Genomic DNA, 15,652 nt, shown 5'->3' on the forward strand with positions numbered 1-15,652 from the left:
TGCAACAAGTTCTCGTTATCGTTCGTTCACTGCTAAAGAAAAGCTTCGCGTTATTGAAGATGCAGAAAATATTGGAAATCGGGCAGCAGGAAGAAAGTTCGGTATTGACGAAAGTTGTATTCGAGATTGGCGAAAAAGCAAAACTCGACTTCAGGAAACAAATAGTAATCGCCAGGCGTTTCGCGGCCGAAGATCGAAACATCCGGACGTCGAAAATAAGCTGCGCGATTTTGTGAATAAAAAGAACTATCAAGGATGCGTAGTAACGAGTGAAATGTGCCGGGTAGAAGCTTCGGTTATAGCCGGAGAACTGGGCATCACGGGCTTTAAAGCCAGCCGAGGCTGGTTATCAAAGTTTTATAATCGCAGTGATTTATGCTTCCAGAGGAAAAGTGGCATCGTTCAACGTTTTCCAGGTAAGTTCGAACAAAAGGTGTTGAATTTTCGTCGTTATGTTACTAAATTTGCGCCGTGAGAATTCATATTAACAGGGATATATTTTTGGGCTGGTTGTCTATCTAGAATTAGCGCGGACTGTTGAGCGTCCACAATTTTCCTACACCAAGGTAACCATGGCAACCAGTGTACGTCATCTTAGGACAAGGAAAATAAGACCTAAAATATTTCTATTAATATGCTTCTCCGTGTATAGCGGAGGAAGTTATGTATTATTATTTTCTTTTGGTTATTGTAACCCCGCTTGTTGCTACAACAGCCTCGGAAGATAATGATGACAAGGGTTGAAGGGTACTAATTATGGCGCGTAGTTTTAAAACTAATCGATGTCTTAATGTAGAGAGATACCCATTCCCTTTGTATAGTGATTAAAACGGAGAAGAGCGTGAAAGACCGGGCTTGCTGTCAGTATTCTCTTTGGCGGCTGCCAGATTATCACGTGACCATGTTGGTCCTTGGCTTGGTCGGCGCTGTGGCATGATCCTGGGCATAGAATTTGCTGCCTTTAGATCATACGCTGTTAAGATCGCTTGGATTATATTGAATAAGTAATTTTGTTTAGAAGAAAGTAATCCTCGTATGTGACATATTATTTGTTTGTAAATCTGTGTTTGTGTTGTAGTTAAATTTCGTTATTGTTGGAGTGCGAGAACACACATTTCGGCACTGTATGCAAGATTTTGAGCTGGAAAGGTATGCCACTGGTTTCTGATCAGGTATCTTTTATTATCCGTCTACTTTTTTTTTATGTGTGTGTGTAATATGATCATAATTCCGATATGTTACTGTTTCAGATAATAAGTCTGAGATTTAATGACCTAACCTGCAATACATGATGCCTCGTCATTGCAGCGTGAAAGGATGCAAGTCTAATTACACCCCTGGAGAGAAGAATGTTTCTACGTTTACTCTTCCCAGAGATGAAAAATTAAAGGCTCAGTGGCTAAGGAACATTCCAACTGATTTCAGTGGTCTTAAAAATCCGATTGTCTGTATCAAACATTTTTTAGAAAGCGATATCATTAGAGTTTTCATATGCACAGTTAGAGGTGAATTACAAATATTTCCTCGTGTTATTCCGAAGCTAATAGAAGGTGCCGTTCCTTGTGTTTTTCCAAATGTGCCAACACATTTCAAGGACATAAGAAGTGTACCTAGGAGATTATCAAATGTGGAAGAACAACAACTCAGTCTAGCAATTTCAACGAGGCTCGAGTCTGACCAAGAATTTATTAGAGGTAAGCTGAATTCTAGAATGGATGTAATTTCTCATTACTACAAAAATCTAGCTGGAAAAGGATGGGCACTGCAAGTTCACATCTGGAACAGTTTGTTATTGATAGATTTAATTGCGGTGGTAGGTTAAACTATTTTGTAAATTTTGTAATCATGAACAGCTCCACTGAGGGCATGGTGAACAAGACTTGGGCAGATAAAACCCAGGCGCTGCAACACTTTGTGACCTCAGTGGCTGTAGGCCTACATGGATTCCATCACAGGGTTTGCAAGTTGAAGTCTTTCCACGACCCAAGTAACGTGCTTGTGTGAACTCTGCAAGTCATTGTGATCGTTATCACGTTAAATAAAAAAGGCTAACTCTCTCATTGAGGTATGTGTGACTGATTCTCTTTAATTAATCCACAATTTGTGTGCTATAATAATAATAATAATAATAATAATAATAATAAATTAAAGGTTTTCATAAAAAGCATGGCAAGAGGAAATGGGAATATTTGCTCTGTACGGCAGAAATCCCTGAACTGCTTAGCTGTTGATTTCCCCTGCATTCCTCTTGACAATTTTTTTTTATTTGCACGAGACATCCCACCTTTGTGCCATGCCAAGGTACAGCAAGTTCGCTTCGTTGAAGAATATTTGTGTTGCTCCGGGTCCAGGTGGAGCCAGGCGCTGAGGGCCCATAGTGATGTTGCGGCGTCGTGATGGATTGCGCCCCGCTGTTCTTTTTTTGAAAACTATATGAGGGACAACAGGATAGCATTTAAAGATTCATAATGTAACTGACCATATAAAACACAGGGGTTACCGACAGTATGCGAAGGCTTGTATTATTAACAAATATGAAGGCTATGTTATGTAGGGGAGAGCAGATAGTAGTGACGATTGATTAAAGTACAGTTGTTAGACCTTGACTAAGCTGATCATATGTCTTTGTTCGCCCATTGGCCACAATGGAAACCATCTTCAATATCCACGACCATGTACAATATCGCACCGTATTGCAGCTATCTGTAGTAGCTTTATTCAGTTTGTTCAAATGTAAACACAAGTATGTGCAAAGCGTCACCAGTTTAACCCTTGTCTAGCTGCGTGAAAATTATTATGTTATTAGTAGCACACGGGTAATTTCCAGGGTAAAAAATGCATGTCTTTTTCGTCCTTTGAGATGTTGTTTTGGCATGTTCGTTTGCAATAATCTTCAGTATAATTAAAAGAAGCCCTTTTACATACTTGTAGGTGAAAATGAAATGAGACGAGTGCAGGGCACCGGCCATATTAAGAAGGCCTAACAAGGCCTTCATCTCTGTAACGTCAATCTTTGCAGCATCCCATTCATGCATGTAGGCCTAATTACCACTGTTATGCTCGATCCAAATATTAGTACAGTTCACAATTTCTTCAATCATATCTGAATAAAAAAAGAGACTCCAGGCTTCTAGCGCACTTTCTGCGTGAGATGTGTATCCTCTAACACAAGGAATGTGGCTTCTGATTATGATATGAGCTTTGGTTCTCACATTTTTCGGTGGGCAGTGAGTATAACATTTCGTTACATTATCTCTACCAAGAAAAAATCCCCTTTGAACCTTGTGTACATTGAAACAGTTTCCAGTTCGTCACCAGACTGCACACTTTCTAATAAGTGGTCACTCTGTTCAACAATGTCATCTTCATCTGATGATCCTCCAACATCTGATTCGTCTGGAATTTCAGCGAGCAACTTTCTTATACGGTCCTCCTCTCGAGCATCCATTGTTCTGTAGAAAGTGGTTAAAATGAACACATAGTTACGACGTCATCATCATTTTACAGTTCCAGTTTCCCGGGTACTGCTGGCGAGCCTCTTCCATTTTTCTTATTGAGATATGTTCTGTTAAAATTGAATAATTGAAAAAGAGGTTCAACCTATTCAATACATAAGAGAAAGAAATGTAGTGATTACATTCTTATTTAATAGTAATTAGAATTGGGACCGGTTTCGACCATAGTCCAGGTCATCGTCAGCCGATCAAAACATAAAAAACATGAAAAACAATGCATATGAAAAAGAAAAAGATTAAGTGAACTCTGGAAAGAGGCAATATAAAATGATGAAGGGGGTAGAAACTGTGAGTCACTTAAAAGAAAATAATGCGTAATTTTATGAATGGTGGTACAGCACACGCAATGATAGGTAAAGTCTCACAATGTTTATGAACAGCGGAGAACGGTCAAATGGGTCAGTTTTTACACACCGTCAGGCACAAAGTCACAACACTATCGAACAACATATGTTCTGGTGTTAATGACGTCCTCCAGTGTCCTTCACCGATATGCAATGTCCATCTTTACGATGTCCATCCAGTGGGTTCTTGGTCTTCCCACCATCTGTTTCCCTGCCACATGTTGCTCCAAGTTAACACATGCTGTCCTTGTTGGCTCCATCCTCATTACATGCCCAAACCACCTCAGTCTGGACATGCTGCTCCGATCTAACAATGATGTAACAATCCTTCCTTCCTAACCATATCATTCCTCAAATTGTCCAGTTTTTTTTTTTTTTTTCCTTCCTAAATTGTGGACCTAAGGAACCTTGATGCGTCTTTCTTAGTGAGGGTGCAGGTTTCACTACCATAGGTTAACATTGGTATGAAGTACTGATTGAACATCACCAGGTTTGATTTTGTTGGTACTTGGGGAACCCATAGGAGTGTTCACACTTACTGGTGAAAGTGAGAGCTCTTTTGCACTCTATTTGCCGCCTCCTTTGTGGCTAGTGTATCTCGAGATAATACACTGCCAAGGTATGTAAAGCTTTCCACACTTCCTAGTGGATGGTTTCCTAGCATGATGTTCGCTGATCCCTCTCTGTTTATTGCCATCACTACTGCTGTGAGTTCGCTTATCTTGAGATTGAACTCTTGGAACTTAACCTTCCATTCATTGAGTCTCGACTGTACTTGTTCCTCAGTTTCTCCCCAGACCATAACATCATCAGCAAAGGCCATTGCATTTAGTTAAACAGAGATTTTCATTTTCTTGATGTTCTTCACTATGTCATCCATGTTGGTGATAAACAATAATGGCGTCGTCATAAGAACTGTTTGTGTCGGTGCGACGTAAAGCCACTAGCAAAAAAAAAAAAAAAAAAAAAAAAAAAAAGGGTAGTGCACTGCCTTGCTGGACTCCACTTTCGGCTTGAAACCAGGATGAATGTCCGTCACGCAACCGCACACAGCTGGTACAGTTCTCATACAGCATCTGAACTTTCCTCACCAGTCCCTCTGACACATTCCTTTTTCTCAGGCATTCCCGTATCTTGTCTCTTGCAGTGCTCTCATATGCCTTCTGAATGTCGAGGAAAACCATAAACACATCTTTGCCTTTTTCCCAATATTTTTCTATTAACATACGGGCACTGAAGATAAGGTCTGTTGTGGAACTGTTAGGCCTGAATCTATAATGTTCCTCTTCAAACTGTGGCTCTAAATGACTCGCAGTCTGCTCTCTAAGATTTTCTCAAGAATCTTAAGCCTATGAGAAAGGAGTGTTATTCCCCGGTAGTTGGAGCATTCTCGGCGATTTTCTTTCGCAAACGGGGGGGGGGGCTTGATGACACCCTTCAGAATATTTCTGGTGATGGTAATTTAGCTGAATGTAATATTATAATAATTTTAGTAAGAGGAGTGTTTCGTACATGGAGTTATCTGGATATAAAAAGTAGAATTGATAGGAGAAAATTAAATTGAAAGAGTTATATTATTATCTGTAAGTCCCTTACCGACGATTATTAGAGATAAATCAGATATAACACCAGTTGACAAACGAAACAAGATCACACATTCCGAGTTGTTAGTCGCATGTGGAGGAAACATCCAGGCGATGTCACACATCACAACAACGATACCACACTTGCACACAGGATGCATGATCGTGCTGAAATGCTGACAGGATGAGTCCAAATGAAGAAGGGGAAAGGTATAGGGATGGGGAGACCCACAGTTCAACTGGGAGGTACAGTATCGTGCAAAATGTAATCGGCCCGGAGGAAATCTCTGTGAGCAACTAATTAAAGGTTAATTGTTTCTGGTGTGTTTAATTTGATTAATAAAAGTAGCATAGTGACTCCTTTTATTGGAATTCATATTGTGTGCCTGGATGTAAATCATACGGTTGTAAAACAGATGCATTCACATTCAAATCGAGTGTATTCATCATGATTTTGTAATTTCAAAAACTTGATTAGGATGCATTTAGCCATTTGAAGATAAATTTGTCTTTAGAGAGGATGTTTCCTGTGTGCTATTTTCTTCAGATAAGACCAAAACTCCAGAGATGGTGCCCATCGTAGATGTCTCAATTATCCATGACACATTTACTGTAAGTCTCCAAGACGGAAAAGATCCATTTGTATGATTACAAGACTTGTAAATTTACCTTCATTGCTTAGCTTTTGCAGATGACCTTGCAATCCGGTGCATAGCGTCAAAACCAGACTCCAAATTTCATTTGAAAAGATGCAGTATATGGAACGAAGTTAACTCTCAACTGATATCAAACGTCTGTGAGACGGCTACCGAACTTCCTGGTGGCCATTCCCTCTAATTGCTCAGTCATACTTCTTTCTCTCTTTATGTACCTTTCAGTTGGAGTGTTGGCTCCATGCAGTGAATGTGGCGCGCCGTTCACTCTGTTTGACCTTCTGTAAAAGCACTGCAAATTTGCTGCGCCATCTGGGAGACATATGATGCCAAATATGTGACTATTGCTTGTGAGCCATGTTAATATTTGGTGATTATTATGGTTTAATATAATAGTATTATTAGTGATAGTACTGTGTAATTAATTATGGAGCCATGACCAGGTCCATCTCAACAGTTAGAACAGATTGATGATAATGAAACACAAACTCATTATTCTCTAGTGCTGAGAACTGCTTTTTTTTTTTTTTTTTTTTTTTAACCCTTCAACTAGTCCGCCATGAACATCATCTACTTCACTACCGGATGCTTCTGTTGATGACATTTTTAATACAATTGACACACTTCTTTCAGATGTTGCATAAGAGTAATCCCTCATCTCTGTAGAAGTTATTCTGGTGTTTTTTGAATTCCTATAGCTTCTCTGATTTTTCTGTGCTGAAAATGACTGTTAAGAGACTGTTAGCTTGGTTTCGTCAAACAGGACGCAATATCTGCTGTGTGGTGTGTGTGTGCTCAGCTATGGCTGATCTTGAGAGCTGCTAGAGACGTGTGTGTCAGGTGTGTTTTGTCTATCTTGTAGTAATGGAACGGCCTGTCTCCCGATGTAGACTCATCCACAGCCTCATGGTATTCTGTATACTCCTTCTCTTTCACTGGTTGGATGAGATTGTGTACCTTTGGTCCAGACCTGAATGTGGTGTGTTCTATCCACGAAACTTTTAACGACACTTTGGCTTCTTAGTGCTGAATTGGTAGACCTTGGTTATCTTCGAGATGTGGATTGGCAACTTATGACATAAAAAAAGGAATCAATTATTCATTGCTGTGAGACATCTGGTGGTGTAATCTCAAAACTTCAGGTACTATTGTTATTTTTACAGCAAAGCAAAGAAATATAGGTAAAACTGAACTTATGAAACCTATTTCAGTAGCTGAGAAAAGTTCCAGTACATCACAGGCACACTTTAGAACTCCTACCTAGAAACGAACATCACAGTAAACTCAGAAAAATGATAGCTTAAGTAGCAGGCTGCAGCAGTATACGAAAAGAAAATGAACAGTTATTCCTCCCACTCAGTAAGTCGACTGAACGAGCTACCACACATACAGGAAAATGTGTTTCCATGGTTAAGAGGATTAAAACATTTAATGCCTCTCATCCTGGCCAATATCGAGGCATACCTGGTAAAAAAGAGGTAGGCCAGTCGAACTATTTTTTTTATTGTCATTGTGGATAATAAATGAAGTTATGAGGCATGATGTGACACAGTTGTGGGCTTTACATAATGTGGGTTTAGAAAATTCATATTGATCATACTATTGATTCAATTCAGATTTTAGTTCCATTCTGTTGTCGGTATAGCCGGAACTATTGAAGCTCCCTTATTGCCCCTCGCCCTGTAAAACGAAGTTCTGCAATTAGTAGGCCTATATTATATTTCTTGAGAACTTAGCGCGAGGCGTGTTTCGGTTTGGGTCTGTTGGTTTTGTGCTGTCTCACGGTAAGAGCAGCCGTTTCTTCGGAAAGTGGAATGCAGTTCGTTTGATTCTGTTTTATGGCCTCTGGTATGTCTCACGTCTTTGCTTTGTTGGCAGACAGTTATTTTGATCTCTTCTGTACTAAGTGATGGAGCGAGTCTAGGTGTAGGTACCAGTTGGTGTGCATGGGTTTCCTGCAGACTGCGGTTTAACATCCCGTCCAACCTACAGGTCTCTCGGACGCCCAGGAAAGGGATAGGTCCATTTTCTTCCAGTTCATATAGGTATGTGAAATTTCACTGAAATGTTTCCAGACTGTGAGACCACACTAGGAACATGTCACCCACATACCGAGGTCTGTAGGGAGCCGTGGAGAGTGCTGTCTATTTGAAGTGTTCCGTGAAGTGGTTGGCTACAACTGATGACTGTTAGTAATACTGTCCATTCCTAAGGGAATAGTTGGTGGTGAGGGGATGTGGGTATAGCTTGGCGATATCTTTGTTAGACGTTTTGTTGGTTATGTCCATGGCTCTATCTAGTGGTACCCTAGTGGAAATGATTCAACATCAAAGCTGACTAGTATGTCATTCAGTTGTAGCTGTTTGATGATATGTATGAAATATAATGAGTCCTTGACGTAACTCGGTCAATCCGGTGAGAAGCTGTAGTTAGTGAGTGAGATGTTTGGTTAGCAGGTATAGGAACGAATCAAAAGCACTGACGATCAATCTCAGAGGAATGTCTACTGTGTGTATTTTTGGTAGGCTGTAGAGATGTGTAGGCTTTGAGTCCTGAGGAATTAAACTCTTTGCCTTATCCTATGGATGGGACAGGCTAGGGACTCTGGATTTAAAAGCAAGATCATTAACAACAATTAAATACATCAGTCAGTTGGCCTATTGTTGAGTTAACTTATATTGAAACACCCAAAATTAATTATACAGATTTATTATACACAAGTATACACTCTTCTCAATGGAGGGAACTTCCTACCTCTACTGCACATCAGTGAGTTAACTAAAGAGTCTTTGGTTCCCTTCTTTTAAGATTGTCTATTATGGTAAATACTTAGCTTCAGGAAGTGTTGTCTTGTCGCTTGTTTCTTGTTAACTCGAGCGTCTCACCAACCTATCAAGGAAATGCAGTTCTGCCACCAGTTGAACCACCTTCCCATACGACGTCGCTCTTTCCTGTAGTAGGCTGTCTTCACCTTCCCATATTGGAAACTTTTGGGCTGGCTTCTGAATAACTTTGTTGAACTAGACTGCTTAGTAGTCCTCTTAAGTTCCTCCAATCGAACTTCTGTTTGAATAGAACTTCAGGCTATTATATTAATGGTATACTTCTGCTAACTTTGTCCTTCATGCCTCTGTACTAGACTTTCTCCCCTGTTGAACTGACACAGCTACTCTTCTCAATAAACTCTCTGGATGAACTCGTTAGAGACACGCTTCGCTCCCTTTCTTACTAGCCTGACTCCCAATGAAGCTAGACTTCTGCTGCCAGTTAGTTGGACAGGCCCTTTCTGTGGTTTCCCAAAACCGACCTCCGCGACTACTTCTGACAAACTCCCTTGTCCCCTCTCCAGACCGTCTCCTGTGACTTCTTTAGACCACTTCCCTGAGTTCGCCCTCTACACCTTAAATAACTTCTTATTTTCCAGAACCAACAACTTGATAACCGACCTCGCCCGGCTTGTGACTCTGAGTTGGCCCTTCCTGATTGGCTGGCCATTTTCCTTACCAGGGAAGGATGTCACCACAAGCATGTTCTGGAATTATTAAGAACAACGGATATTTCCCTTGCCTACATGTGTCCTTGAAGCTCCCAACTCCCGATCTTTGAATATTTACATACCGGTGATAAGGTGGCACAAACAGCTATTTCGTCATGCCTTGGCTCCACTCTAAGCCATCAGCAAACTGCATTGCCTTTCCAGGGTTTTGTATATGTTAAATTATTCTCATTTTACTTTTTCTTATTTCACTGAACGCTGTCACTTCACTGATCTTTCTTCTCACTTTGATACAACTGTAATTCTTGTAGTTAATTTATTGCTATAAAAGACAAGAAAATGAAAATTCTGCTACAATACAGACTAAATGTATCAAGGAGGTCATAATTAACATACTGACAGAAATAAGTATTTATACCATCATTCATACTTATTTTATACAGTTTTTTCTTGCTCCTGAAAAGTTAGAAAAAAGGTTCTTGCATCCAACCCTTCAATTTCTCTTTAAAATCATCATGAAACCTCCTCATTTGACTTCATTTAGGTATTAAATTGCATTACATATAAATCCATTCGACTGAACGTTTCATGGTTTTATTTTGCAAACATTACTGAAAATTACATTTTTTAAACAAGTACATTTTAGGAATTAAATATATTTTCTCTTTAATTTAATAAAATTTGTAAAAAAATGTGGTCCAAGAATAAATTGTGACATACTTCTTATTAAAGTGTAATGTTGAAATATGCTATGTTACAAGATTTTCGACCTATTTATTACTTTAAAATGAGTTAGTATATTGTGCGGCGTGTCACAGAAGTTGTGTATTTGAAGATAGTAGTGTGAATATTCTGAGATTGTTATTGTCCTTTTGTAATTTTATTGTTATCCTCATCTCCTCTTTCTAATGCACCCTCTCTGCATAGTGACCTCCTCTGTGTATGTTTATTCATAACTTGTTTTTTTGCATTACATTCTTCAGTAAAATTGAATCCAAATGTGCATGTTTGTGTGAAATATTTCAAATCTATCATTTAAAAAGATTTTAAGAGGTAGGATTTCTATTGGGTAAACATGGTACAAGCACAATAGATTTGTCAGTTTGTAAGAGATCCGTAATCATCCTCTTTCACATTTTTTTTCCAGTTCTTGTATACATATTTATTTCGTTTTTCATACGTCTTTTAGGGGTACTTCCAGTCGACAATCGTAAACCAATTAAGAAACTTAAAAGAGGTGCAGTGTCTAATCAAAAGTTGCGTAACAGACCTTTGAGACCAAATGCAAAACGAAGGAAAAGGTAAGGCATTATTTATGACTTCTGCTGATTCAGTTCTTATGTGACATGTCTGTATAATAAATGTAGAACCGAGCTCGATAGCTGCAGTCGCTTAAGTGCGGCCAGTATCCAGTATTCGGGAGATAGTAGGTTCGAACCCCACTGTCGGCAGCCCTGAAAATAGTTTTCCGTGGTTTTCCATTTTCACACCAGGCAAATGCTGGGGTGTACCTTAATTAAGGCCACGGCTGCTTCCTTCGCACTCCTAGCCCTTTCCTGTCCCATCGTCGCCATAAGACCTATCTGTGTCGGTGCGACGTAAAGCAACTAGCAAATAAAAAAAATAAATGTAGATACCTAATCCTATTATATTTTGACTTACAACACTCTCAGGACCATGTCTGTATCATGTACTTGGTCCCAGAAACCAGGCAGGTTTAGTTATTTTCAAAAAATCTCCTCTTTACCTAGTTGTGGATTTTAAGAAATGTGGATAACTAATCCTATTAGCAATGTAGTGGCACTAATAGGGAAAGTGGAAAAAATTGTAGATTTTATGGTTGACAAAGATATAGCTTTGCTGGGAATCAGTGAGACCAAATGGAAAGGAAAAGGTGAGAGGAAACTAAAGAAAGGATATACCTTATAGTGTAGTGGAGGAAACGAAGCCAAAAATGGTGTAGGTCTCATAATTAGAAAAGACCTAAAGGAATACCTAGAATTGGTGGAAAACATAAATGATAGGTTAATTAAGGTCAGATTGAGACTTGAAGCTGGTGTTACAGATATAATTCAAGGGTATGCACCACAAACAGGAAATACAGATACGGATCTAGAGGAATACCTTGAATATCTGGAAAGCCATATACAGGACAAACAAGTTATGATCATAGGAGACATGAATGCTTAAGAAGGTCAGGAAAGAAAAGGAGATGAAGAGATTATAGGTTCATTTCAATATGGGAAGAGAAACAAGGCTGGAGATATTTTGGTAGACTTTTGTAGAAGAAATGAGCTGATCATTGGTAGCACATGGTTTTGAAAGAAACAGTCAGAAGATAACAAGATATAGTTGGGATAACATAATTACAGCTCTGATAGATTAAATTTTGGTCGAGAAAGGTAACAGGAAAATGTTGGTAGATGTAACAGCCCTCCCAAGTGAATCTTTCAAAGGAGATCACAGAGTTGTGACAGCTAAGTTAGAGATGGGAAAGATACACATGATGACTGGGATTAGGCAGAGGGTGTGGAAATTGCAGAAGAAGGAAATAAATGAAGAGTTCCAGGCACACTTTAAAACAAGTATACTTATGGAAGACATCAGAAGGGTCGAAAAAGAATGGGCGTACTCTAAAACAGTCATGGTAGAGTCTGCAGAAAAGACCTGTGGAAGAGTATCAGGAAGGAAGAAAGATCAAGAAACGCCCTGGTGGAATGAAAGGGTAAAATATATAGTTAAAAGGAAGAACAAGCTTGGAAAAAGATGGCTGAGAAACAGAACAACAGAATGCAAAACAGATGGAGTGCTACAAGGTGGTTCAAGAAGAAAAAAAGGAATGCTGGCAAAAATTCACTGAATCTCTGCAAGAAGATCTTATTCCAGTGGGTTCAGAAGAAGAAAAACCCAGGTGAAGGTGCTAACTTCATTAAAAATGAACAGGAGGAAGTGATGGCAGAAGCAGGATATATTGCAGAGGTGGGGAAAATACTTTGTACAGCTTTACAACGTGCAAAATATCTTGGTACAAGGAGAAATCGAAGAATCAGATTTAGTGCAGATAGAAGATAAGGAAAATGAGGTGTCCATGGCAGAGATTGAGTGGGCTACTAAAAGAATGAAACGAGGCAAGGCAGCTGGAATTGGCGAGGTCACCATAGAAATGATAATAGCAGCAGGAGCAGTTGGTCTATAGCAGGGATGGCGAACCTATGCCACGCGTGTCACTAGGTGACACGCGAACACGATTTCGGTGGCACACCACATGAACATAATAATATTTTATATATACGTCTTGCACTGCAGACAATACATATAAAGTTTCACGTGTAAGAAATAAATATCGAAAATCTAAATACTAGTTCCATTCGGACATACAATATGGCAACACTGCTACACTGATAGGTCCGAAAGTCAAGTGAGATAGTGTCGTTTTCTGGTGGTTTTGTATACGGACGTCACAAACATGTTTTCGGTGCCGAAAAGAACAGAAACTTAACAAAGGTGGTGACCGTATTTTTCAAGAACTCTGGCCAAGGGAATTCGGACCGATAGAAAGATGTGTTGCCTGTGTTCGAAAACAATTGTATTTTGGTAAAGTGCAACTTCGAGACTGACCATTCGAATATTTGTTCCATTTCAAATGAAGAAGGAAGAGAGTTCGTTTCACAAAATATCGAACATTGCACAAAACAAACTAATTCTTTTGTATCATCTTTTCAGCGAAGGAATAATATCAGTGCGGCTGATTCCATCTGTCTCACTGCATAGTACAGCATGCATGGGAAACCGATTTCTGACGATGAGTTGTTAAAACAAAGTTTCTTATTGACGTCCGACACATTATTTGAAAACTTCCCCAACAAACAACTAATGATAACAGAATTAAATGATGCCAGCCAGTTGAACTGCTGTCAAGGATAGAATATTAAAAATGAGTGAAGAAGTTTCGGAGCAATTGAAAGCTAATTTGGATAACTCCCACATGTATGCAGTATGTTTTGATGAAAGCAGAATGCGACCTTACAAAAAAGGATACCTGTTTTTTTAAATTTTCCATTTCGTTATGGAAATGTGATGAGGGAGAAATTAGTTTAATTGTTGAGCATACAAACTTCAACGTGGAATGATAATGAAGCTAATGGAGGAAGTTAAGTCCATTCGCAATATTAGTACTTTTGAATTTTGTATCTAATAACTATTTTTTTACAATTTGTTTTACGTCGCACCGACATAGATAGGTCTTGCGGCGAAAATAGGATTGGCGTACAAGTGGGAAGGAAACCGCTGTGGCCATAATTGAGGCACAGCCCCATGGAACATGCAATCAAATGTATTTACCAGATATATGTATAATAAATAAATGAATGAATCTGTAAATGAATAAATAAATGACATATTATGAAACATAATCGGGAATTTATAAAGGAAGTCCGGGGGGGGGGGGGGTAGACATCCCCTAATGGAAAATAACAAGTGGCACAGTCAACAGATGATAGTAATAAACCAGACTTAAAATGGCACACTAGTTGGAAAAGGTTCGCCATCTCTGGTCTATAGTGTGGTTGTATAGTATCTTCAGAGTGATTTGGAGAGAAAAGAGTGGACGAAAGGGGTCATTATATCAATTTTCAAGAAAGGAGACAGGAAGCAATGTGAAAATTAGAGAGGAGTGACACTGATAACTCATACAGCTAAGATCCTTGAAAGAAAGACAGAGAATACCAGTATGGATTCAGGAGAGGCAGGTCCACATTTGACTCAATATATACATTGCGTCAAATGATGGAAAGGTATTGGGAATATGGAAAGGACATGGTAGTAATGTTTCTAGATATTGAAAAGGCACATGACAGTGTCCCAAGGAATTTGGTATGGAAAACATGGACAGAGGCACAGATTGGGAATGAAACAATGCAGATGGTAATACCACTGTATCAAAATTGAAAAAGCCGTGTTAGAACCAAAGTGGGTCAGACTAATGTTTCCGAGTTGAGACAGGCTTAATACATGTAGAACATGAAAGGAAACAAGAAGAGTGTGAAGACTGACAGCTCATTTAGGCGTAGGTGCTGTGAGCCTAATCAATTTTTCAATATCATCTCCACATTTTATTGTAAACACTTCAAGGGAGATGGCAGAGATTTTTGCCAAAATTCTCCCTTGTCTCACAACTGCATGTTCAGTTCCCTTTGTCCTAGCATCACAAGCCTCTTTGAAGAGAGCTTCATTGTAGGGCGTAAGGTGTTCATACACGTAAATATTCAATTTTGAATAACCAAGGCCTAGGAGAGGGAAGAGTTTAGGATTTTCTGGCATCTTTGTGACTTCAAAAGGGCATCCTCTTTTGAGCGTTGGACAAATCTGACGAGTATGGGCTTCACTCTGTTTTTATTGAAAGAAGAAACCCAGTGAACAGTGTCTGGTTGTATTGGTACGTCTGGGATGTCTCCAGTTTTCTGGATAAGTTCAGTGAAGTTTTCTTCTGAGTGGTATGGAATCCCAGATGAAAATGAAAACCTACAACCTGTTTTCCAGTCAGTGACTGGGTCAGAGATGTAATGAATGAATCATACATAGGCTGTTATTACGATGGGGTCGCCACTCCCAAAGTGATATATTAATGAATGATAGATGCTACGAAATGAGAATGGAGAGTGTTGCTGCAATGAAAGATGACAGGGAAAACCGGAGTAGCCGGAGAAAAACCTGTCCCGCCTCCGCTTTGTCCAGCACAAATCTCACATGGAATGACCGGGATTTGAACCACGGTATCCAGCGGTGAGAGGCCGGCACGCTGCCGTCTGAGCCACGGAGGCTCCGGAATCCCAGATATTTTCAGATTATTTGCTCTTGGATATTGTTTTAATTCTTCGACATCAAGTTTCAGCTGTGTCCCTTCTCCAGAAAGGCTGCATTTATTTGATTTTAAGTCTTGTACTGTGGTGTTCAGCACTATCAGTTCAGATTGAATTCAGCCCACCTCAATACTAAAATAGTCAAATTTGTCACTGACAGATAGGACAGAAGTCTTTAGTTCCTTATACACTAACTCTAGTTC

The 15,652-nt window shown here is 39.4% G+C and overlaps 1 protein-coding gene across 3 annotated transcripts in view; it reads left to right on the plus strand.

Moving 5' to 3' along the window:
- Positions 1-259: 259 nt before the first annotated feature.
- LOC136881973 (zinc finger protein 860) overlaps positions 260-15,652 on the plus strand; it is a 147,436-nt gene continuing 132,043 nt past the window's right edge. The window contains exons 1-3 of one of the 3 annotated variants that reach the window (XM_067154448.2): positions 870-1,149; positions 1,251-1,694; positions 10,781-10,892. In XM_067154448.2, the coding sequence (XP_067010549.2) occupies positions 1,289-1,694; positions 10,781-10,892 (518 nt within the window). In that variant the 5' untranslated portion in view covers positions 870-1,149; positions 1,251-1,288. Of the gene's footprint in view, positions 417-869; positions 1,150-1,250; positions 1,695-10,780; positions 10,893-15,652 lie in introns of those variants that run through there. The other 2 variants (XM_067154445.2, XM_067154446.2) reach the window with 2 other exon arrangements.

The sequence above is a fragment of the Anabrus simplex genome, chromosome 10, assembly GCF_040414725.1.
Source record: "Anabrus simplex isolate iqAnaSimp1 chromosome 10, ASM4041472v1, whole genome shotgun sequence".
Taxonomy (NCBI): domain Eukaryota; kingdom Metazoa; phylum Arthropoda; class Insecta; order Orthoptera; family Tettigoniidae; genus Anabrus; species Anabrus simplex.